Below are 26580 nucleotides of genomic sequence, written 5' to 3'. Positions count from 1 at the left end.
GATTCAGGAACCTTCTGACCTGCAGGAGTTTGGAACAGTTTTTTAAGGGAGCAAAAGAAGTACCCATTTTTCGTGGCAGCGTGTTCAAAAGGAACCTCAGTGGAAATGAGGACGGGGAGGAGCTGTCGAGAGAAGTGGCTCAGAAACTGTGCTCAACAGGCCAGGGAAAGAAGGCTGTGAAGGCCTGGTAAGTGAGTAACAGCAGTTCACATCTAAACAAACAACTTATTTTAATAGCTCTGCAACCTGAGCATTCAAACAATATAATCTTATCCTGGGTAATATCAACATCTAAAGATCAATGCAATAATGGGATTTTATATAATTTTTAGGGTTCTGGTCCCTAAACATTTTATATCTAAACAAGGCATATCTTAGTTTTCTCCACTATTTTGTTTTTATTTGGTAGGAATGTCAGTCAGTCCCAAGTCTTTTTTTTTCCCCTCTTCTTCACCTTCTTGAAGACAGGTTTATGCTAAGAACCATCCTCCGGATTTTTTCTTCGTTCTTTAAAATATTAGCTTTTACAGCACAGATCTTGTCTTGCTGGTCTTTAATCAACTGTTCCATTTCAGCCAGATCCGCTTTTAAGGGTTCTACAGCACTGTCTGTGATGCTGAAAGAGACACAAAGAGCATGATGTTATTGGAAACATTATGCTGCTTCGGGTTACTTGAGCCTCCAAGAAAGTACATTCGATACCTGAAAGTTCACAAAGAATTTAAGTTGCACCCACCCTTCCTGAAGACAGTTTAGAATAAGAAGCACAAAGGCAAAGCTAACAACATGGACAGAGTAGAATATTGTTCAAGAGAGATCATCCGCATTTCAACAGTAAACAGTCACCTCTTGGCTGATCTAGCTTTTCTGCTAAAACTCTTTGCTTTGTAGTTATTTCCCCCCGCACTCGGCATACGACAAGCACTTCTTTCATTCTACCCAACCAAAAGCTGCAACCTCCTGGCCCAGGCATGAAGCAGTATCCTGATATCCTGACTCTGTGGGATATAACCCAAGAAGGACTACAAAAAGGACATTGAATTACTCGAGCGTGTCCAGAGAAGGGCAACGAAGCTGGTGCAGGGTCTGGAGCACACGTCGTACGAGGAACAGCTGAGGGAACTGGGGGGGTTTAGTCTGGAGAAGAGGAGGCTGAGGGGAGACCTCATCGCCCTCTACAACTCCCTGAAAGGAGGGTGCAGAGAGGGGGGATGAGTCTCTTTAACCAAGTAATGAGTGATAAGACAAGCGGTAATGGCCTCAGGTTGCACCAGGGAAGGTTTAGGCTAGATATTAGGAAGTATTTCTTCACAGAACAGGTAGTCAGGTGTTGGAATGGGCTGCCCAGGGAGGTGGTGGAGTCCCCATCCCTGGAGGTGTTCAAGAGCCGGGTTGACATGGCGCTTGGGCATATGGTATAGTTGGGATCTGTCAGTGCTAGGTTAACGGTTGGACTAGATGATCTTCAAGGTCCTTTCCAACCTAGACGATTCTGTGATTCTGTGATTCTGTGAAGGACCTGAGAAGTTGTGGGTGTCCCATCTTTGGAAGGGTTCAAGGCCAGGCTGGACGGGGCTTTGAGCAACGTGGGTTAGTGGAAGGTGTCCCTGCCCATGGCAGGGGGGTGGGACTAGATGATCTTTAAAGGTCCTTTCTGACCCAAACTATTCTGTGATTCTAAGGACACCCACCATTTACAGGGGTCCTGGGTCCTACCATGATACATGTGGTAACAGTGATCCCTGTGGGCCTCACCACAAGACCTTAAAGGAGAGAAGCACGTGGCAGAGAGGGCAAATACAGCTGCTGTGGAGGCTGCTGGCCTGCTACCAGCTATTTCCTACAATAAACCAGCAAGCCACCAGCAGCTGCCAGCAGCACCAAGCTATGGCAGGCAGACATCTAAGAAGAGGAAAGGTATATGAGAACTGACCCATCGCTAGCTGCTGACAAGGACAGGCAATCCCACACCAAGAGGAAATTTAATAAATCCTATGCTAATAAACCACAAGTACACTGATGCATCTGAAGTGAATGGGCCTGTTTGGCTTTTAAACAAATGTGCCCCCTTCCATAATGCTTTGCTGATCTTCAGGAACGCTGAACAGCCAGGGAAATGACAGCCTGAACTAGCCTGCTGTCATTGTGAATTACCCAGTCACTTTGAGGACTCATTAGCTAAAGTCCGCATCTCAAAATCATTTAGTTTTCCCCTCCTTTCTACCACATTAGCATAAATCACAAAAAGCATCGCTAGAAATTGCACTAACATTTCCCCAATGGGATCCTTCAATTGTCTTTCACAGAAGCAAAGGAAACAGAGACATGCATCCAAATTCCAGTACATATGGGAAGCATTGTCTTCTTCATGTCTGATACTCTGTAATTCTTTCCTGAAGGATTGGACATGCCTTAGCACTACACTGATCTGATTAGGATCTCGTATGAAGCTCTGTGGAGTGCCGGGATATGCTGCAGCAGTCTTAGCTCCTGGAAGGGAACCGAGTAGCTCTGCTGAAGGGATGCTAGCCTGCCCGCAGTCTTGCATGAAACAGCTGGCCATTGTAAAGCTTAGTTTGACATAAATCTGCAAAGAAAATCAGCTGGGCAGTTCCTTCTTCCCACTCGCCCTCTCACTCTGCACCCATGTCAAGGGGACAGTCTTGTCCACGATACACTTGGGAACTCAGGGGCCATACGAGTCCAGCGAAGCACGTCGAGTCACGGTGCTGGAAACCAGCTGAAGTATAAACGCCTTGTTTGGCAAGGCCAGAGTGGATCCACTCAGTAAGCACATGCCTGGAGAAAGGCTGAGACTTGCTCCCTGTCGCTAGCTGTGGCACAAAGGCGAGTGAGTCAATGCCTCAGTTTCTCCAACCATAAAATAAAGCCAATCACCATTTCCTTTCTCTTTGCAGGGGTGGTGCATTCTGAGGTCAACCAGGGTTTTAAAGCCTGACAAGGTTTTGGGATAGAAGGTGCTATGTAAGTGCAAGGAATTAACATCATTACACTTTATATGTGAACCAAAGCCCTAATTCCCACCTCAGCCAGTAGACCAAGCCAGCAGCTGTAAATTTCTAACATTTAACACATTGCTACCTACCAAGACAGGGCTTAGCTAAGGATACCACCCATACATCCTTCTGCATGAATGCAGCACATCGATCCAGGGAGCAGCAAATCTATCTAGGCTGATTGTGAATCCAAGAAGATCGATATCTAGCTCATGTTTAAGATCAGAAGACACACAACTGGGAGGGACGTTCTGTTTTCAAGGAGCATAAAGACACGTTGATGAGACAAGTAAGGCCAAAGAAACTGTTTCCAGGCTTGACCTCCTTGTTTCTATTATGCACGTCACTCTCCTGGCTTTCCAGTGTTGTTTTAACCTTGCACAGATGACAACAACTGTTCTTAAAACCACTGCAGAACACGCTGAATTCAATGACACCGAGAGCGCAGGTTACGATTCAGGAATCCACTCCTAGTCCCAAATCTACTTTGTTTACTAAGCTCCTCCCTCATTTCTCCTTATATATTTGTGAGAAGAAAACAAATCAAGCCCTCTCATATCACACAAACATTTGCATCCTTGCTGTCATGTACCTCACATGAAATTGAGCTGAAAACACCTTAAGACTTTAACACTTCAAAAACCAATTCAGACTGCAAAAACACATCCCCAAACCACAAAAACGACTAATGACAAATTTGCTTTGAAAAAGGAGTAAAACTCTCCCCTCTCCTAAAAACTGTCTCGAGAGATAAATCAAACTTCCCATGACCACACTCACCTTTGCTCCTTCTGTAGAGCTTCCGCATGCTGTCTGTTCTCGTGCCGCCACATCTGCAACTCGTTCTTCATGGCATCCATGTCTTCTTGAATGTAATCCATGATCCTGCCAAGCGTAAAGGCATTCCGGCACAGAGTCTGAATAGAGACCTGAAATTTCTCAATTTCTTTGGCTACCAAGTCTCTCTCTTTCTTCCTAGCTGCTTCTGATACAAAGGACTTCTCCTAATAGAAATAGATAGATGAATAAGAAGGAAAGCATCAAAACTAGGGAAAACGGTTGTTGCGCATGAGGTATTGAACGAAGAATGTTTTAGAGACTGCTAACAGTGAAGTATCTAGAGAAATGTTTATGATGGTCTGCAATGAAAAAGAAGAAACGAAGCAATAGTCTAGAAACAGATGAGCAGAAAGCAGGCCGTATCCAAGTCACCACTGCTACAGAGGACTGCTACAAAACTGTGCAACAGCATCAGCAATATTAAATTGCTTTTCAGATCACAAGCGCACAACAGTAAAATTAGTATTTGGTCCCATAAATGATCTCACTGATGTTGTTGATTCTCAACATGGTCTTTCCCAAAGCAGTGGGCGTAGTTGGGGACACCTCCTTCGCATTCAGTCATGGTTTACTTCAACCTATTTCTATAGATTGAAAGGGAAATTTCTGTGGCTTAATGTGGCATCATTAAACAGAAGCTCTCAACAGACATGTAATACTCAACAACACTTTTGTTATCAATCTGCTGCTGCCACTGGTGCATTTGCTGTGTAAATCACACATCTGTCCGTCCGTCCTCCCCCACACTACGGGGCAAGGCTGGACTGTCACCGCGTCGCTCCAGAGCCCTGCACCAGGACCCGGTGAATTGGCATTTACTCAATACTGCTGCAAGTCCCAGTGCATAACGACGCTGGGAAAAAGGTCACGTTAAGTTCTGGAGGAAGATGATTATGAAACCTGAAAGGCAGTACTTTGGAGTAGCAGAAGCATCCCTGCTCATCACGTTATAGGCTGCCGCACCATAAACGTTCACTGGACCTGCTTCCTGCAAGCAAACAGTTTTGCTGCTTCTTGGGAGCTACAGCAGATGCTGAAGGGCACAGCCTCCTTCTAGTTCTCTACATCAGTCCCTTCAAGATGCTTCTCTCCCTCCACTGTCTGTATCTGGATTTCCAGCTCCTAATGCTGGTCCTAATAATAGCCCTTCACGCTGCACAGCTAAAATAGACGGCGGTTATTCCATGCCTTGTACTTCTGTTCACAGTGGTTGTAAAATCATGCAGGCTGCAGATGTGGCCTCAATAAACTACACTACTCAAAAATAATTTGGTCTTGTGCACACTTCCCTCATGTGCAGCCAGCAGAGTCTCTGTGGTCAATCTCCTGAAGCCTCCTAGCTTACTGCAAGTTAAATACAGAGCAAGCATTTCCTAAAGCGGCAAAGTCACCATGAGCAAAAGGATGCCATAAAAAGAGCAAAGTGATGCCACATTACTAACACACTGTAATAATCTTATTCCAGGAAAGCCTTCCCTGAAACAATCACCATTAAAGAAAAGTCTGCTGGGTTTTTTTCTCCTCCATCAAGAAAAACAACCTAATTTTTCTTTCTTTCCAAGAGCCCTACAGGTCGAATTCCCAAACCGAATTTTTCTTTAAGACACACAAAGCTTTAAGTAAAGTTTATTTAAAGTCATTTTGGCCATTTAATGTATGCCAGAAAACTAGAAAGGTCTTTCTCTACCACCCCAACCGCAGGACCAACCAATTCCTAAGCACAGTTCCTAGTGGCTACATAAACACAGAGGTGGCAGTGTGCTTCTCTCTCGGGCTGGGACATCAAATCTACCACGCTGTCCCCTCCTGCCCTCCTACCCAATTGGCCTGTCTTCCTGTGCGAGCTGGGGGCTGTTTGTTCAGCTGCATTTGGAGGCAGCAGGGACTACTGCCAAACACATTTCAGCAGCCCTTGGCTTGCTGATGAACTCAGATATATATATATATATATTTTAGAAAAATACTTCTAAAGATTTGAAGGCTGAGATTTACTTACGTCTGATGCTTGTGTTTTACCACACACGCAGTGCACGAAAACTGTGGGACTTCTGAGTTTACTGCGATCTTATAATGTTAAAGTTGTTTAATTAGGAACTGGGCTGAAGTGACAAATGCTGCTGAACTTGTGACCTTCGCTTCCTAAGTCAATTCATGAGTGCTGGCTAAACTGTTAAAAATAACACTCATCTTAATTCCTTCTCACACAACCCATACCTCTCTCACAGAAGCAGGTGTTTCATTATACTACGTTACATAAAACACATTATTTAGATACTTTCTGGAGCCATCCATGTGTTTGCTATCCTTTATGATGCAAAGATGAAAGCGCTGCTTCTTGACCCATTCCATCCCCCCAGAGCTGGTGAGCACCCCCGTTCCAAGCACAGCTGCTTCGGGTCGAGCAGATCTTCTCCCCTGGGTCTCCTCCTCAGCCAACCTCTGAGCACAATGGCCAACGCTGTTCCCATCGGTGTCATCCAGCTTCTCTCCCTGTTGATCTTGCAGCTCCCCAGAGCTTTTGCCCAGGTGCCCCTGAAGGTACAGATCACAGCCCAGGGTCCTGCACACCAGCCATTTACTAAGGCTCAGCACACATCTCGGGTTGAGAAGAGTTTCTGCCCTGGAAATATTTTTTTGCCCCACCACCTTGCAGCAGCTAGTAAAGATGCATGAACAGATGTGCACTCTCACAGTGTTTCAAACCCCTCTGCTCTCTGTTTTAACTCTGTTTTCCTAGCCCTTGCTACATGTTGTGCTCCACCAAAGCCACAGGGAATGGCTTTAATCTGTGGCACCATGCTTTCCACATGTAATTGGGAAGCTGTCTGTGAAGACAGTCACCTTCAGTTCAGCAGCAGAGCAGAGTTGTATCAGATCCAACAGCTTCGCAGGAGGAAGTCCTGTTGCCTTGTTTTTCCTCTTCTCCTAAGTGCACCAAACCCTTACCACTTTCCTCCCCACCATCCATTACAAGCAGCCACAGCCAAGAGATAAGGAATTTGTTTCTAATACAACCGTCTCAGAAGCGAGAAGACTCAGCCAGTCCATTATCTGAGGATACAGTTAGGTGTGTAAAAACCTGAAGAATGCTTCATTTTTATTTTCCAAACGCTGAGTTCAATGTTTTACATTCCTGTAAAGCTGGTGTGACCTGATATCTAGACAACACCAGCAAGTATGGTATGAAAATAAAAAATAAAAAAAGTGAAAATCCCACAATTCAGTAAACAAGCACACCAGAATTGTATTCTTTAAAACACAGATCCAGCTAACAATTTGAAATATTCCATGCTAAAATACACAACTGCTTGAAAAGCTCAAGGGGAAATAAAACACTGTGGAATATTCGCTGTAAATCAGGAAGATGCTCTTAAATTGCATTAGCAAATATTCAAAAATAATTTTAGTGTCCCTGTAACTCCAGCATACTCTTTGTGTAGTTCAATTCTTCAAAACTGACATAAAATGAACAAAGTATTATCCCATCCAAAGTCAATTCAAGTACTAAAACATATTACCACTAAAAATCCTTTAAACACTATTTGGACTTAAACAGGTACATCAACAGGCTTGTTAAAAACCCCCGTGTCTCTGAAACACATGCTATATGATCCTGAAGTGGTGTAAGAACACATGAGAGCTTTTTAGTCTATCTCTCAAAAGCAGAAGCACTTAAATTTCAAGCTCCCAAGAAAAATCTCCCAACACCTGATGGTGCAGTAGCTTAGCTGACACAGTGTTGTCCCTCCTCACACTAGTTAAAAAATAACCATAAATTGTTTCTTTCATTTCACTAACACTTGTGCTACCAAGGTGCCATCTCCGTTTCCTGCAGTCTACAGAAAGCTGAGCTCAGAACAGAATTATCACCACGAAGCCTTCAAGCTTTGCCAACTATTGCTAATTGTAAGTAATTAAGGGGGAGGAAAAAAAGCCATAGTGTCTGTTCTCAGTTTCATAGTTACAGTTATGGGTTAAAATCTATGTGGGACACTTTTAAATCACTAAGAATTATGGCAGATGATTTATTACAACAGGCAACGTGGGTGGTAAGAGTCCTGAATGCCACCTTTGCTCATTCTGCACAAACATGTAACAGGATATATTCAGTTTTAAGAAAAATGCCAGAATCAGAATTGTTCCAGTCTATTTAATTAGGCCATACACCTCAATGAACTCTCCTTTCACAAAAGCCCAAAAATCAATAAATTATCCCCATATAAAAGACTATATCATTTCTGTAGACCCAAAGTGCTTCCTTTCCTTCGTGTTTTTCATAAGGCACCAAGATAAATGTTTATTTTGGATTCCTGGGAAAAAGTCTGCCTTTCCCATTACCTCAATGTGAACAGAACACGTGGACTCGGATGCAGGGACCTGAGAAATTAAAAAGCAAGAATTTTCTTTTTCATCAGTAAAGTGGAAATTATCAACAGGGCTCCAGAAACCACCAGAATTTACTTGTGTTTAATTTACCCTTGCTAAAGCAATTAGTATATATATTGCAGTGTGCACAGCTCCATAAGAATGGATCATTCACAAGACATCCATTTCCCATAGCTGGGCTGTTGAGGGCATTTGAAGTGCCTGACATCTACTAAGCTAAAGAGGTGATAAGATATTTCTTCTCCCGCTGTTTGGAAAGTTTATTTCTAGAAACAGCATTTGCTTACTTTTATACAGCTTCTTTGTTTCCATTTTTTTTTAATTAACAGTTTTAAAATATGAATCAAATCAGAACAAACATCCATCAAACACTTAATAGTTTCTACAGCCCCTTTTAACTATTGTATTATGTCCCATTATGAAAACAGACCCAAGCAATCATACTTTTATTGAGCTATACCATTTCCCCCCTACCCCTTTCTACAGGACAGGACAGAAACTTCATTTTGGACAAGTAATTTTGATACATTCAATGCAAAATCAACAAGGTGGGTTTTTTTATTGTACAAAATATTTTTTTGATCATAAAAGGTGTTTTCTTTTCCTGGTTTTTACAGAGTCTGCATTTTAAGTAGATTGTAACTATCCACTAGGGATCACCATAAGAAACTCTTTCACAGAAACACAGGGAAAACAGTATATGTTAAATCATTTCGAATGAACAGGATGCTTTTTCTGCTTATGCCAGGTACTGAGTTCAGCAACAGGCCAAGGAATAGGAGACGCAACATTCTTTACCGTTAGATTTACCGTTTAGTCTGACCTGCTTCTTAGTTGGAAGGCACCGAAAGAAAATAAAAGGATAGCTCTTTAAAGGGGACTTTTCTCTTTCTTTTTTTTTTTTGGGGGGGGGGGGTGCGGTGGGGGGGGTGGTAGGCGGGCCAGGTGGGGTGGTGGTGGTTTTTCCCCCCCGCAGTTCACATTTGATCCCTCTAAAAAGAGCTGGACTTTTCAGACATACATAAACACCCCACCTCAGCCCCCAGAGCCAGTCTGCTTTACTTCACATTCAGTCCATGCTGAGGAGAAGTCAGTTCATAAAACCTTGCGTATTTGGTGCAGTATTCAGCACGCTAAGCAGAATGCTAGGAGTCTGACCACACACATGCCAAGAGACAACTCTAGCAGCAGTTAACAGATAGTATTAATTCAGCCATAATGGCACATGGGGTGCCAGTCCTGCCCAGCTCTCCTTTTCTGCTCACACTGCTGAAACTCTGGGTTCACAACCTCTTGGAAAAAGCACCCTCTTCCCTGTGCAAGAAGAATTTGCAATAAACCTGTTCCTTGTGTTAAACAACTGCATTCACACCAGTCTATGCCCCTGTCAAATCCACTGATAAGCTGCTTGAAATATGTGCAAGTCACCTGTACTGTGTCCTACAAGACACTGCTGCTATACAGCTGATGCCCTGCATCCTCTCCTAGGGATGGAAACCACAGCTGTCTCACTGCACTTTTCTATATCTTTTCTGTTTAACATATCCATCTGCTGTCTCATGTTGTATTTATACTGTACCCACAGGAGAGCATTTTGTGTTTTCGTGTGCAAAGGCCACAGCAAAGGAGCCACGACACCAGGAGTATCACAAGAGTGACAAAAATCCTGTTCCTGTGTTTACAGCTTGTAACACAATTATTCAGGGACCACAGGTTTTTTTCTGAGAGTTGGTAGCAGTGTAACAAGGACACTCAAGCATACAGTCATCCAATTTAAGCTCCTCTGGTGCTTGTCCATAACCAGACTGCTGGGTACAGTTCTTATTTTTGAGGAATTGCATGCTTGCACCAAAAATTTCTCACTGCAGCTTCATTCAGATCACTGTGTTAGCGTCACATCATCACGACCAGAGCTGTTACACAAAGATGAAAGCCCTTCTGCAGGTAACTCCTATTAAATTTTACTGTCAGCATTTCTCATGACATATTAAGTTGGCAGGATGCTGAGAAGCTGTGGTCTTGAATGGTGAGCCTCTTCAAAATACTTAAATGGTGGGATGTATGAATACATCTGGTTAACATGACATGTTGCTAATTGCGTTAACTGGAGGGGACACCCAAAGTCATGCAGCTGATGGATTAATGTAAAAATCAATGACCTGAAGAACTTTAAACAAACAGAATCAGCAATGATTGTATTTGTTCTAAGCTTAGAAGTACATCCTTAATTTATCACATTTGTAATTAAAGTTAATATTACCCAGGTGCTAAGCTATTTAATATCACTTGTTCCTTGCAGAAACCTTTTCTGAAGCCCATGAACTGTATTTGGTAGTTGCAATGATGGGAATTCTGTGATCCCACTTGCTTAAACTATTTAATAACCTGCCTACATTTTCCACACATCAAATAAATGAAGTGGAATACAAAATGTAACATCTGTTTCTTTCTCTGTTTAACATTAGAGGGTTAGATTCTAAACAAATACATTTAGAAAGTCTTTTTAGGAATTTGTTAGGCTGAACACAGCTAATCAAGGCAGAAAAATCTTGTGTATTTCCAGAGTGACCTTTTTGTTTGACCTGAAAATTTGTGTATATTATTTTAAGTTTCTGCACATGCAAAACCTAGATGATGAAAGTCCCAGTCTTCTTTCCTTTTCTCTTCCTTTATTAAAACTTCTTAAAAAGCAAATGCATGTTCGGGAAACACAGCACATAAAAGGTTTCAGAGGAATGCTTTTAACACAAATAAATGCTCCTCTGCAATCAGCAGTGAGGAGTAAAGGTGTGAAACATCCCCGAGAGTTCACCAGTGCTACATTTGGATGAAGTATTAATTCACAAACTTCACCTAATTTCTAGCTGATTAATCCACAATAAATCAGGTAGATCCATTGATCCTTTTTTTGCTGAACATAATAAAGTATTAGCCAAAAGTTCCAGCACTCAGACTACATTTTTTTCTCCCTTCATTTTCCCAACTGGCAGAGGAACAAGGCTTTAAAGACTAGTGCATATAACAGAAAATATTTCATTTATTTTGTGTGTACTGAATAGTTTAACAAAACAAGGGAAGATGAACATTCTTACTGACAGACACAAGGATAACCTTAATTTCATCAGACGTCATTTCCCAAAGCAAGTATTCTTTCAATTTTTCACTGGACTGTTGGTTACCTTACTCCAAAATACAGAAGTACAATTACATTTTACTCTCCAATGCATAATATGTTTTGGAATACAGTTGCATACTGATGTAGAAGCTATTTCTTCTGGAGAGTTTGATGGAAAACAAATTAAATAAGAGAGCTGACAGTCTGGGGAGAAATGGTCAAATCCCAGACTGATACTGCTTCCCAGCAGACTGCAGAGCTAGACCTGGCACAAAACCTACGGCCATTTGAACACAGCACCCTGGCCAGAGTTCATTGACCCATTCTCACAGTCCCATCAGCCTAACAGGACATGGTTCCATTTGCCTGCCTAGACCACTTGGCAGGAATAAACCACTTGAAACTCTTCCTGCTTTTTTAATTACTTTTGCTGCCTCTCTCCAAAGAGATTCCACAGACCACAGTAACTATTACTCCCAAAACTGCTGGTCTGCAGTCTCACAAGAAAAAAATCCTGTCACTGCCTTCCTGGTGATGTTAGGAACATCTCTCAGAGATGAGACATGCTCATGATGTTAGGGCCACACGGGCATGCCAGACCCCCACCTGCTACCCTCTGCATATCTAGTCCCTGAAATATTCCCAGCAGCAACACCATGTTGGAAATATATTTTCTACTTTTACTGTCTCCTGTATCAGTGTCTCTGTCTTCTAAAATAAATTTCCCAGATTCAGTAGTGTCTCCAGCTCATGTTTTGTGAACTACATCTGTCACAGTCACTAGTCCCAGTCACTAACTCTGAACATTTTTAATCATCTTTTCCACTGATTTTTCTCCTCTGCTGTCAGGAAAACTATGCTTCTCCTCTCTAGATCGCAATGACTTCAACAACATAATTTGAAAAGCAGTAGCAGCAAAGAAACCTACTGCAGTAGCAGCCAGCTGCTTGGATATGAGATCAGATGATATTCCAGGAGCTTAGCACTGTATGCAAGTTTTCACGTGATGGACTAGGAAGTCAGCACGTTTTTTTCCAGAATTAGTTGTCTATTATCAGCGCTGCTAACAGAGATCAGTGCTTCAAAAGATGCAACAAAAGACAAACAAGGACTGAATGAATGTTTTAGAGACTGAAAATGGGCAATGGGACTAAATGGTTATTGTAGAAGGACACAATTGTGCACGTGCATTAAAAAAAAAAATAATCTAAGGGGTTAAAAGGGAATCGTTTCAGTTAGTTTGTTACTCTTATTCAGAAAAAAGCCCAGAACATTTAGCACTAACACCAGAGGAAGCTTCCTGAGCATGAAATCCATGCAGTTTTGTAAACCCTCCCCCCTTTGTCCCTTTCTATGTCCAAGTGCTTAAGTTGACAGGACAAAGACCGAACAGTACAGCCTACAGCACAATTACGTACTGGCAGAAGACATTATAAAATGAACTACTACCAAAACTTAGTCCCGAGACTGACGATTCAACAGCACCACCTAGTTATAAAACCAGGAACAGCTGTATCGCTTGTCCTCGCAAGTGCCAACTCAACGTGCACTCCAGTGATGAGCTTTATGTGTAAACAGAGCAGTATCAACTTTTATCCCCTTTTTTTTCTCCAGTTACATAAAAGACAGAACTTACTCAAGCAGGCAATTTTTCACATCACACATATTCGTTAGAAACAGCCAACAGTATTTCAATGATCAGTACACAGATGCTACAAGCTGCATATTTATAATAAATGGTATGTGATTCAGCAAGTTGGATAAAGCTTTAACTATTCATAGTGGATTAATGAGCAGGAAACTAAGGGTGTTTTCCTATTTTAAGCAGGATTCATTTTCTTCATTAACCTCAGCTGTTGCAATACATAAAAGTAATTTTCTTCCTGCTAAACAGGATCTCAGACAATCCTAAACCTCAGAGAAGAAGATACCCCCCCCCAAGGGTCTGATCTGCCATCCCAACTTTCTGAACTTGTTGGGGAAGAAATGAAAAGGCTAGTCTGTGTGGCAGCATAACCCATTACCACTGGACACAAAAGCAGACGGAAGTATCTCTATTCAAGAGGAGAAAATTGTTGATTTTACCATCCCAAAACTCCAATCCTAAAAATTAACACTGTGTCACTTTTGCTGTAGATTGGCAGTTATGAAGTCATACAGGTTCTAGATAAAGCCAGGTTTTTAAAAGTCTACTGTCTACCATGGGTTTAGTTCCTCAGTGACTTTTTTTTTTCCTCTGACTTTGGTTATAACCTATCATAGTATCATTACTCATTGCCAAATTCCTAGAGCTGATAAATCCAAAAGAGGCAGTCAAGTGGTCAAGGCTTCAAAAGCCCCTACTGATTTCAGACAGCTATGTGAAAGAGCTTGATACTCTGTGAAAAGCTGGACTCTTGATGTCTGAATTGCAGCATCTTAAAGCAGTATGTCAAACTAGATCATTCCTGAAAAAGCACATAGGTAGTAAAAACGTGCAATACTGAATTACCATTTTAAAAAAAAAAGAAAGAAGATGTGATTGAAGATTGGTTCATGAAAAGCACTCGCCTTTCCAAAACATTACACACCTGTCTGTATTTTTACAACAGCACTCTGCAGTGCATTCCTCAGTGCCTCCTCACCAGCACAGCAAACTAGCTGAGTGATTTAGAAACTTTCCAAAGGGCCAGTGGATCAGAGGAGTCCATCTAAATGCTCTGTCTTTTGCTGCTTCTTGTAACATGAGCTTTGCAAAGCTCAACAAGCAAGAGCTCTCCAGTTGTAACAGGAAGACACTTAAATCAGAGGGGTTCAACCTTTTGCTTTTGGTTTTTGATCACTGCTAGACCCTTTCTAAGTGATCAAAACAACAAAAAAAACCAACAAAAAACCCAGCAAAACCAAAACCTACTTTCCCTTTCCCAGCTATCGATTGTGGAAAAAATCAAATCAAATCAAATCACTTCATAGATTCAGACCTCAGTGCTGGGGTATGCTAGGATGTTACTAGGGACACCTTTGGTGAAACGAAAATACTTCATATGGTTAACTGCACCAAAGATTCCATGTTTTTTAGCCTATGATAATGACTGCTGGACAACAGAATACTTACTGCTCTTCAAATGCCCGGAGGACAAGTAAGATTGAAACAATAATGGTGCAGCTGTACAAATGCACAGTGTGCCCTACTACATCTAGGGCATGGCTGAAATCAGCAGCCTTTGTTCTGGAAAACAAAAAAATAGGCTAAAGAAGGCTCTCTGAAAAATTGTACTGAAATGCTGAAAAAAAAAACCCAAACCCAAACCCACAAAAATTAAAGGTGAGAAAAAAAAAGAGCGCTACACAGAGAAGGTAACAGTATCTGACAGACTAATGGAGGAAAAAAAGCAGCATAACACATCAAGGAGGAAAGCTTGATAATAAATGGAAAAAACACATTTAAGGCAGAGAAAAAGGTCACGATTACAAAATTTAATATTCACAGTTCTTTGAAGGCCATTACCATCTTACCCTCTCTGTTGTCTTTGATGATTTCTGTGACGCCTCATAATCTTTCTTTGTTTCCAGGATTCTTTTTACCAGCCCACCTGTTGAAAAATCAGTATATTTCTCAGCATTGGTTGTTTTAAACATTCAGGCAATAAAATCACAGCCAACTGCTTGATTTTTTTTTTTTTTTAATGTTAACAATTTTTAGAGCCACATGAAAAGCATTCTATAACGTATTTTAATTACTGAGATACAAGGTATTTGTTATTTGATCTATTTCTCCATTATCCTCTAAATCAAACTGTATCATCAGTATCATTTACTGAACATCTCTTGGTACAGAACCAGGTCCTGGAGCTGTATTAACACAAAGACTCTTCCTTTGTGTCACTCCTTTGGAAGAAATCAAGAACTGAATGATAGATATATAGATATATATTCCTTCGCGAGGAGTTTTTGGATGCAAATAAGTGTATCTGCCTAAATCACATCCAGTGTAACCATAATGGAAGCCCCTGAATCAGAGATCTGAGGTCACAAGTAAGCATAAATGTTAAGAACCAGTCCATCAATTTTTCTAAAAGCTTTTCTATAACTTGCCTTGAACAGCCAATCCCATCTTTTATCTCAGAACTGACAAGCTGTACCTGACACTGTAAGAAACATTAATTTATGAGTTTTATGCAGAATTTTAAATCCTGCTGACATTAAAAATGTATAGAAAATTTGTACTTAACATCAGTTGTAAATCCAGCTGCACAAGTAAACAAGACTGCATTTGATAAATTCTGTTTTGCTTGCAAAAGTTGCAAGCTCCTACCCTCAGGAGGTGTTTTGCTGCTTTATTCAGCATTTTAAGTGTTCAGCATTTGGTTGAAACCCATGGTTTTATTCGAGATATATATATAAAAATATATGTAAAAAGAAACGTACCATGCTTTTGATCCTCAACCAGCTCCACTTCTGGCTCCTACATATGCAGGAAGACAGCTTTAGTTGCAAAAAGTTGGCATTGCTATAATACACAACTATTCAATATTCAGCTAGAAGCTACTTAAACAAGTAAGTTACAAACAAAGTACGGAAAAAGGTTCTATAATTCGCAACATGAACAGACCATTTCCATATCTGGCATTTCTGTCAGTGGTAGTGCTGCCTCCACCACAAACTGGTCATCATCATCATCATCAACCTGCTGGTCTATGATCACATTGGAGACTGTTTTACCGCTACCACTCCTGTAAGAGACACAATGAAAACCTATTAAGATCTGTCCAAACATATTAAGATCTATCTATAATAGAAGAAACAGCAGTACCCTCCCTTCCTCCCATAAAATAAAGAAGCATCAACAAAAAGCACAATCAAATTCAGCCAAACTCTGAAAACAGCCATCCTTCTCTCACAAAAGGATGCATATTTTCCTTCTAAACACGCTACTTCAGTGACTGACACTTACCAGAGATCAAGTAAGCCATTTTATTTGTAGTTCCAAATGGCTGCTTCAGCCTTTTTTTGAACACGGGATATTCACTGCATGTTTTACAGATCTCTTCTAATGGTAGTTTAGACTAACGTTCTAGGGTTATCTGTTTCAGAGTTCCCAAAGGCAAAAAAAATTAAATCGTATTTTTGAACTCCCAGATGTGACTACCAACCATAACTTTTAGATAATGCACTGGATTTGCAGAAACAATAAACCACATAAAACAGGCTTGAATTTTCCAGCTACCAGCAGTGAGGTGATCCATCCTAAAGCCATTCAGCAGCAGGTGAGGCACAGAAGATCTGAGAATAGTGTGGCACAAGAGCTAGAAACGTCTGCTCTGCATGTCCCACATTGCTTACCTTTCTGGAAGTAAGACCTCTGCGCTTTCTTGACGTTTTACTCGGGGTGGGGCTGGTCTTGCACTGCTAGGACGGGGAATACGTCTACAATAACAAAGAGGCTTTTTCAGTTATACTATAAAAGGAAGTCTTACGTGTCCTCCAAAGCAACAGACGTGTACACATACACGAGCTGAATAAATTAGCCAACGCATAACAACATTGAAAACGTCCCCAATATACAATCTGATATCACAATACTTGCTATCCCAGTAGGAGTCTAGGAAAATCTAGAAAATGTGTCCTAAAACAAAAGAACTATGATTCCATGTAAAACCACCTCTTGATTTGTCTCAGTAAAAAAAATAACCTGTATACAGCACAGTTGTTTACCATTAACAACGAATTTAGCATTAACAGTACACAATGCAATGAAAATGGAAAAAAAAAATTATTTTCACAAGCGGTACAATTACACAAGCCTTTGCTGAGCAAAGAAAAGGTAAGTTGGGATTTAAAAGGCAAGTTGTTCTTCTGTATGTAATGCAATGTTCTTCTCATTAGACTCTCCACACATCCATCGTATTTTAATAACATTATATCGAAGCACTTGATGGATTAAGAAAATAAGTCCAAAACGCTTCACAATGTTACAGTTTTCTTTACAGAAGGAAATGAAAGTGAATAAAGGGAAACCATACGTGGAATAATATTTATTATTTGGTACTAGCAGAAACATATTGCTCCAAGTTTCCTTGCTGTTTTAAAATGGACTGACTCTATTACCTCCAGACACATCATAGTTTCATTCAAACAGAATAAAGGATAGGAACAAACCTTTGGATGGGCTGAGGTGGAAGATCATTAGGTACTTCACCATTTTCAGACGCCGTAAGCTTTTCAGAAGCCACATTCTCCGCTTCTCCTTCTATTAAACAAAACAAACATATTTTTGGCTTAGCTGGCAAGGCAAATCTAATTTTTCTTATGACAGTATTTTGAATCTTATCAGCCCTATACTTCAACGCATGTGCTCATAAAAATATATCACGACAAACTTTTTAAATTAGAAATAAAATTCTATGAGCTTATATAAAAGTTAAATATCTTGTGAACTTCCAGTTTTTAAACATCTCAGAGCATTCACAATTCAAAAGGGACACAGAAAAAACATTTAAAATTTCTTTATTTTTTATTTGTTTCTTAATATTGTGAAATTCCCTCATCAGTGAAAATGACATCACCTCACTCAATTCTTCCATAGTTGCATGGTAACATCTGCAATATTTCAAGTTGCTCATTATAGAAAATCATAAGAAGAAAAATGTATTAAAAAACCCTATATTCTCTATGCTGGGTTTTTTTAAACCTTTCTTTTGTTTACCTTAACTTCTTATTTTCCGCTACTGGTATTCTTAGTTGACCCAGATTTGACCAGGGGGTTGGACTGGCCGACCTCCATCCGTCCATCCCTTTCAACATCAAGGATTCTACGATTCGATGAGGGCTTCTTCTGTAATCCCACCATAGTTATGCTCTCCATAGGGTTGACCTCATTTGCCATTTAAATCAGACAGAACCAGTTTAACCGCTCCTTCCCAGTTGATAGATTTCCCACCAAGTTACTCTGACCCGTCCAGTGCAGTTAACCACATGAACCCACACCTGCCAAGCTCAGGTTAGACCATTCTCTGTAATGGCAGGGAACAAGGTGAATGACATCTCAGCCTTGACAATCTAACTGTGCAGGATTATGGACATCATTCACCACTTTCTGCTTCAGCCCTTCTACAAATAATTTTGGTAGGTAAAAAGCATTCAGTGTTCTTATGTTCCATCTAGAAAGCCTGCTCACATGAATTATCTGTCATAAATATTTCTTCCATGTAATGCCACACATAGAAAGGACTTCTAACTCTACTGTTCACTCCAGTGTCCTTCTGATCTGAAAACACTAACAAACGGCACCACTGAAAGAAAAAAGGCCAAAGCAGCTGGGCTTTTACCAGCCCAAATTTAGGCAAAGAAATGCAAGTATCTTTCAGAGTCTACTGCACTCCATTTTCCTAATGGGTTTGTGCATGTAACAGCCATTTCACAGGTAGGGCCTTCTCATTTAAAACTACTGTACTCACTACAAAAAGGACATCGAATGACTCGAGTGTGTCCAGAGAAGGGCAACGGAGCTGGTGCAGGGTCTGGAGCACAGGTCTGATGGGGAGCGGCTGAGGGAACTGGGGGGGTTTAGTCTGGAGAAGAGGAGGCTGAGGGGAGACCTCATGGCCCTCTACAACTCCCTGAAAGGAGGGTGCAGAGAGGGGGGATGAGTCTCTTGACCCAAGGAACAAGCACCAGGACAAGAGGGAATGGCCTCAAGCTGCGCCAGGGCAGGGTCAGACTGGCTCTTAGGAAGCATTTCTTTGCAGAAGGGGTTGTTGGGCGTTGGAATGGGCTGCCCAGGGCAGGGGGGGAGTCCCCATCCCCGGAGGGTTGAAGAGTCGAGTTGACCCAGCGCTGAGGGATCTGGTGGAGTTGGGAACGGTCAGTGTGAGGTTCATGGTTGGACTGGAGGATCTTCAAGGTCTTTTCCAACCGAGATGATTCTGTGATTCTGTAACAGTATGTATACTACATTTTTATACAGTGTATTAATTCTACATATGGTCTTCTGGAGAACATAAGAATATATGTAAATACACTTAACAACATAAGCACTGTGTTAAGCTTTCCCTCAGCCTTACTGGTACAGGAACAACCACTGTGCATCAACCAGCCTTACAGTTGCTGGGACATGAGCTGGAACAGTCCCTATGTTAAGACCAAGCCAGGCCCAAGTCAGAACACTGTGTTCTGTTGCTGGCTGTACCACGAGCTTCTTGCGCTTCCCTAATTTAGCATCCCTGCCTAACAGAGATAACAGGGATTTCAAAATTCCCCTTCCACACAGCAAAAGGTATTTTGCCACATGATGGTGTTCACAAAAGTATGGAGAAATAAAAAAACCAGAGGTCTGCTCCTTAATAAAATATTTGATTTTGCATAAAGGCTCTGCTTGGAGCCTGCACATGCAACCACAGGAACTGAGACAGCCCACTGGTGACTGTGGGTACCACGGGTAAGTCAGACCGAATGCTTTGGCAACCTTTATGCAGAGAGGCTTGGGGAGAGGCGTGAGCACGTCCAGGATTTTTAATTTTCCGTGTGTTACGTTCAGTCTGTTAATAGTACAGCTTCACTTCTCATACTGGAAAGCCATCACTGACCTTTGGCACAGCAGGTTCCTGCAGGTTTGTGGAAGCATGTACAGTCCTCCCTTGCCTCTACACACACCCAGCTCCCAAGGAACAACGCCTGCAAGAACCACTAATGTTGTTTTCAAAGAAACAGCTACCTTTAAGCAAGAAGGGCAGTCTGCTAAAGAAATTTAGCTTTTGGAGCAGTTATTGGCCACAGTCAAGGTCTCAGCTGATTTCTTGGTCTTGCTACATCCTGACATGCATCACGCCAACAAAACAGCTGCTCACGAGATAGAAAGTCAACAGTTGCAAGGAGTTCTTCAAGCATTCATTTAGTCTGTGTGAAAAATGAGCATCTCCAAAACCTCACTTCCCTGATTCATCCCCTCCCCACAGCACCAGTGGAGATAGAGCAGTGATGGTATCACAGCACTGCACAGAGAGCAAACTGAGAGATGCTTCAGGGACCTCACATATATCAGATTTCTAGATTTCCAGATTCACTGGATAGGAATTAGGAAATTTCCAGATTACTGCCCAATTACCCAGTTATTTGTGGATCACTTTCACTTTTAATACGAACAGAAGCCACAAACGCACCAAGTAATAGGAGGAGGAGGGAAACAATGTCAAGTACTGACATGAAGAAAATGGAAAACTTACTTTTTGTTAATCTGGTGGTTGCAATAATTACTTGTAATATATTGCAAAAAGTTCCCCACAGGTTCTGCTTATTTTCAAGTTAGAACCTATAAAGTGCTCATAAACTATCACTTTTTTTTTTTTTTAAACACTTAACTCAAAGCACAAAGCACTTTCATAGACGGCTTTTTGGTATTCTTGGATAAAGTCTACTCAAAGCATTCAAACGCAACAAAATTATGGTTTGTTACAGTTTAAAAGTTCTTAATACATAGCATATAAGGGAAAAAAAGCACTAAACTAGAGAAGTGCTTTATTTATTGAAAAGCACTGTTTCTTCTCTTAGAAGTTTTTAGCTATCATTGGTATGTTCAGTGCTGGTCTTTTGTCACTATAATGTCCCTGAGTCACTGGCAAATTCACCTCGAAATAACAAATACATTGATTTTTCAGATAAATTAGATAAATTCTTTAATAATAATCTGACCAAGTTTGGCATGAAGCACAAAAAAAAGAACTACAGCCAGCTTCTAACTTGGGAGCTACTACTGGGACCAGGAGAATAGGACAAACACATTAGGGAGTGTTTCCAACAAACTCACGCTCCTGCGCTAAAGACATCAAAGTTCTGCTTATTAAGCTAAACAAAGTCATCAGAAATGAAACTTTTTAAAAAAGTCAAAAGACAGTGGAGGATCAAAATGTTTGTCTTGATAGAATATCTGACTAGATATTCCTGGAAGTTAAATGAGATGCGTAAAAGGTGAATTGTACAGATCTGTACAACAGATCTGAGAGGCAAAGCCATGCCCATCTACTTTGAACTAGGAAAGCACAGGGACTGCTCACCCCTCAAAATAAGTTTACACAGTCCAGAAATAGAAAAACTAAAGATCCAGAGGAAGCTGAGAAGCAGTTCACAGAATGTAATTTTTTCTTTTTTAAGTAGTTCCAAATACCCTCTGAAACCTTGACAAGCTTGTGGAAGAACTATCTTCACCTCCTGTCCAACTAACCTACTCCAAAGGTAGGTTTGGAGTTGCGGAAGGACAGTGACTGTGATTTTTAAGCAGTTTCAACACCGAGTTTCCATTTCATTCCACTAGAGTTAGCTGGAGTATAAATCTTCATGCACAATTAACCAATCAAACTGTATCACAGAGCAGCTACATAAGCAAACAAGACAGTGCCTAAGCATCTTGCAAGGACTGTGATTTCCAGGATGCAGTGACAAACTAAGCAGAGTTTCAGTAGTTTCTAAACCCTCCCGCCAGTGTAAACTGGCACTGCCACCAAATAAGCACTCCTGCCTTCACACTTGCCATTCCCTCCTGTTAGCACAAGCATTCACACACTGCCTGAAGAACTGCATCAGCACAACCAGGTTTAAGACACTGCTCTCCCAGCCCCTGGGCCAAGGCGGTGGAAAGGACGTTCATATTTTACATATATGCCAGTTCTCTGCAGATGGGTGGTAGGTGGTTGTGATGGCTCAACTGAATAAGTGACATCTTAAGGTTGCTTTGAAATAAACTTTAGAAAGGATCCTGGCATTACTCCTCCCAGAGAAGTATACCTCAACATAACTACCAAAACTGTGAGAAGATAAACTGTACCAGTGAAATTCAAAAAAACCCCTCGTTTTAGAATTTAACAAGGTTAAGAAAAATCATCAGCTTCTGAAAATGCCTCATGCAGGCCTACACTTTTATAGAGCGACCATGAAATCCAACTGCTCTCCCTTCTTGCCACAGTGGTGCATTTATGTGCACACATCTAAAGAAAGTGGAACCTAAGTAACTTCAGGGGTATATGAGCAAATAGCTGACGCAGACCAAAACACCCCTTTGCCAGAAAGCTTTAAACATGTATTTCTTATCTAAAAGGCTACCATGAACCAGCCAGTGAGGATTCCTAATGGAGGACATCAAGGGAGAATAACAGATATGCTGACAAATACTCATTTATAAAGAAAATAAAAACCACCACAATGGAAAGGTTCAGAGCCTCAATCTCAGAAACAGAATATAAGACTGAAGATCTAGGACAGTAAGTTTATTTCAGCTAGTAAACAATGTTTTTAAAATCCTATAAATGATTCTTCCCTTGGAAACTTTTATTTGCCATTAAAGACACAAGAACACAGCAAAAAGGGACAGGTGATCACTGCCTAATGATTAGTCCAGATAGCATCCAACTTAGCTATCTGCAATGACTGTTCTTATCGACTCTCATAATTGATTTCACATTCCAACTGTGAAAGCTATTAAATGTGTGAATAACGATTTCATCTCTGTAAGAACTTACAGAAAATTAAGGTTCACTAATGCACTACTATGTTACATTATCCTATTGAATAAAGCTGAAAATAGAGAACACTCAATACAATATTTGGTTCTTACACCACCTGAGAATCCAATCCAAATCAATAATGAACCTGGGGGTACTCCTCTTACATACATTCAAATTATAAGCAGAGGAATATAAAGTTATATAACATTCCAACAGACAAGACAGCTCCAAAAGATTAAAAGGAATTAGCATGGAAGTTCTCCCAGTTGTGTAAGGTCACACAAATGTCTTGGCCAACCGTCTACATTTCATTAGACTGACACAGCTACGAGGCCCTGAAGGCCACAGGTGGACTGGGAAACAGCCTTTGACCTCTCATATACATGGTATCAACTCTCTCAGCTAGGTCAAGCATCTGGATCTGGAGAAAACAGAAACGCAGCTTTTTGCTTAAATCTCAGTTCTTCCTCCTACATTTTGCCTCTATGGCTTCATGTATATTGTAGCTGGATACAAATACCTCATTAACAATGTATGTCTTGGGAGCTATATTCAACTTGGAAAAAAAAAATGGAGAAATAAGTACGCAGAGATGGAATTTTCCTCTAAAAATCTTATAAAATGCAAACACTAAGTGAGACTCCCAAATACTTGTGCAAAAAGGCAACATTCTTACATAGAACAAGTCACCAAGGGATTCAGGCACAGCAGCCCTGCATTTTCCTTGAGACACTGTAAGCACTGGTCTTTTTGAAAACTTGCTTAAGAATAAGGAAAGAGAAAATAAAAGTAACTGTTTTATCAGGGAACGTATATTTTTAAACCAGGACATTAATCACCAGATGTGATTAAAACACAAGACCGCAGTTGGATTAAGTGTAAATCACCCGCCTTAAATCATTTAGCTGCATGGATTCAAGTTTGACCCCGAAGCACTCAAGTTAGACTTTCCAAGGCAGTCAAGTTTTTATTCTCCCTACCTTTCTGTTTTACTGCAAGTCCTGGTTCAGCTTTCTCTTGCAGTTTAGCAACACTGTCCTCTGAAATCCTATCTGCCACGCTCTTCATTTCCACAGTTCCTGTAACAAAACAGTTTATAGTCAAATGAAACCAAAGATACAATAAAAATTTAAAATAAAAAGCCATGCTAAATACCTGTTACACTTACTATTTCTTTAAGGGCTATCCTAGTTCAATAAACCGTCTTGAGTGTAAATAAGTAACATTCAGAGTTCACAAAGACTTTTTACGTGACCGCTGATTGAACTCCTTATGTTACTGCAAACTAATGGCAACTTCTTCGATTCACAAACGATTTACAGATATTACTTATCAGCCTGATAGCTGGTGAAACAATACAGTATTTACCTAATAAAGTCTAAGCAACTGCTAAAACACATAATACTGTTTGTATACTACTTGGAAGGCATAATGCATTTTGGTTTGTTTCAAAGGCTTTAGCTTTAAACGCATTTCATACTAAAGCCATTAAGAAATTTCAAGCAAGAAAAACTGATTTCTGGTAGCTGAACTCCACAACTTGCTGGTAATGCCATAGAAGAGCATAGTCCACAAATGCTGTTCACTTTTGATGCTACCTAAACCAGGGGGGTTTTTGTAAAAAAATGAAATACTATTTCATCTACCAATTACCTTAAATTAATTCCCCCAGTTACAATAGGATGATGATGACAAAAGCAAAGTAACACACAGTGGAATAAAGCTGAAATATTCAGGTATACATCTGATTTCTAAATTATCTGCCCAGGAAGAAGAGACATTCAGGGCAGAGGGACACAAAGGAGAAATGCTTCAGCACCATTTGTACATCACTCCTGAAAATATACCTGTGTCAAGGTGGTCAAGAAAAGTTAAACTATCCATACAGTTTGTCAAGACACGTACAGAATTGGTAGAATATTTAGCTTTCGTTTTATCATTAAAAAATATATATACACACACACCCCCACACACACCCCCCCTTCACTTGGAGTAATACGTTCAGTTCTCCCACTCCTCAAAATGCAGCAGAAGCACAATAAATTCAGAAATAGGCAAGATTACAGATAAAGAAAGAGCATGCATGTTTAAAACAGATGTAGCCAAAGTGCTGCCTCAGAACTGAACCCAGCGCTTCCAAATCTCCTTGTCTGCAAACAGGTAAATGTAATGGAAAGGTAAAGAACAGATTCACAGGGCCCCTATCTACAGCCAGGCCACCTCAGGTAACATTTTCACTACCAGAACAAATGAACAAACAGTTTTGATAGCATGGGAAAAGATTTACTAGATAGAGCCCTGCCTAATGCTTGGGTTGAAATATCCACCATTTCCAAAACCAGCGATTAAATTATTGCATGCAGCATAAAGCTGAAGCATTCAGGACATGCAGATCAATAGCAGAAGACCTACTCCTCCACCCATACCACAGGAAACATCCACAAAGATGTATAGTCCACTGCAGCAGAAACAATGAGTTCTACTAGTTTAGGAGGAGATTAACACACAGCAAAGTCAACTTTCATTTACCTGTGCTAAGGCCAGGATGAGTTGTCATTTAATAAAACTGAAACTACCATTTAAACATTCATCACCAACCTATACAGCAGTGCTACAAGTTAGCCATCAGGTCTGGAGCTTAGCAGAAAAGCCAAACCGACAGTAGAAAGTGAAGCACTTTACTCCATCATTTCCATTTAGGAAGTAATTCAGTGTCTGAAAGGAAACCTGGTCATATCGCAATTAAGAGCAACTGCAAGTTTACAGAAAATTGTTCAATTTATCAATCAATTCCTAAATTAGCAAAAATGGTCTCTATTGCATGATACAAGTTTTGCTGCAAGGCATGTTGCAACTATAAAAGCAGTTACTGCCTGAGTAGTAATAAATGTAACATTAACTATGAGGAAAAAAAAACCCAAACAACTAAAAAACCCCAAAACATTTGCTCCAATACCATTAGGAATTGGTTCATAATAGTGGTAAGCAAATGCTGATATAACTCGTTTTAATTACCAGGATAGCAAATATACCTGGTTTTTCTTAACTAGTCCTCCATTTATCACTTCAGTTTTGTTTCTTGCAAGTTTAGTCATGACACTAGCCTTTTTGTGTTCTCCTGTTCTGCATTTATTTTCTCCAGTTTAATATTAGAAAATATAGAAAGCTCTGATCATTGTCACCAGTAACTACAGAGAACAGTGTGCAACAGGCAGCATCAGAGCTCCAGAAGATTTTTACTACTCTCTGGATTACTTACTGGAGCACCTATGAGCCCTACTCACCTACTGCAGTTCTGCTGCATTAGAACAAAAAGAGGGCTAATGCCCCAAAGTGTTTATCGCTTAGGTAAACTGAAATTTGAGTGCACTGACTTGCTGCATTATGAAGAGAGAAGTATTTTAAAATATTTACGTTAAAGCCAAAACACAGGATAAGTCGTTAACCATATTTCATTTATCAGAAAAACTGGATCCTGATTTTAAAGAAGGGACAATCCCATAAAATGGGGCATGTCTGGTCACTGTAGTTTAGTGCCAGTACAGGTTATAAAATAAATATTCAAATCTTGGGAAATAAAAAAAGTTATAGCATCAGCTAAGGATCACTAAGCAGTAAAATAAGACTACATTTAATGGAATCCAGATGGTATTTTTCAGCTGCAAAATTATTAAAATCTCACAGCACGAGACATACATGAGATGTGACGTAAAATTTTCAATTTTCAAGCATCAACTTGAATTAAGCTCCT

General features: G+C 40.5%; 1 protein-coding gene across 3 annotated transcripts in view; it reads right to left on the bottom strand.

The window, feature by feature from the left end:
* Positions 1-205: 205 nt before the first annotated feature.
* Positions 206-26580, bottom strand: part of TRAF3IP1 (TRAF3 interacting protein 1) — a 46359-nt gene continuing 19984 nt past the window's right edge. For all 3 annotated transcript variants that reach the window (XM_074829845.1, XM_074829847.1, XM_074829846.1), the window contains 8 exons: positions 23810-23908; positions 17497-17587; positions 16681-16764; positions 15950-16070; positions 15766-15802; positions 14854-14930; positions 3798-4021; positions 206-616 (listed from right to left, as the gene is read on the bottom strand). In XM_074829845.1, the coding sequence (XP_074685946.1) occupies positions 451-616; positions 3798-4021; positions 14854-14930; positions 15766-15802; positions 15950-16070; positions 16681-16764; positions 17497-17587; positions 23810-23908 (899 nt within the window). In that variant the 3' untranslated portion in view covers positions 206-450. The remainder of the gene's footprint in view (positions 617-3797; positions 4022-14853; positions 14931-15765; positions 15803-15949; positions 16071-16680; positions 16765-17496; positions 17588-23809; positions 23909-26580) is intronic.

Source organism: Strix aluco, chromosome 6, assembly GCF_031877795.1.
Source record: "Strix aluco isolate bStrAlu1 chromosome 6, bStrAlu1.hap1, whole genome shotgun sequence".
Classification (NCBI taxonomy): domain Eukaryota; kingdom Metazoa; phylum Chordata; class Aves; order Strigiformes; family Strigidae; genus Strix; species Strix aluco.
This window is presented reverse-complemented; position numbering and strand designations above follow the sequence as displayed.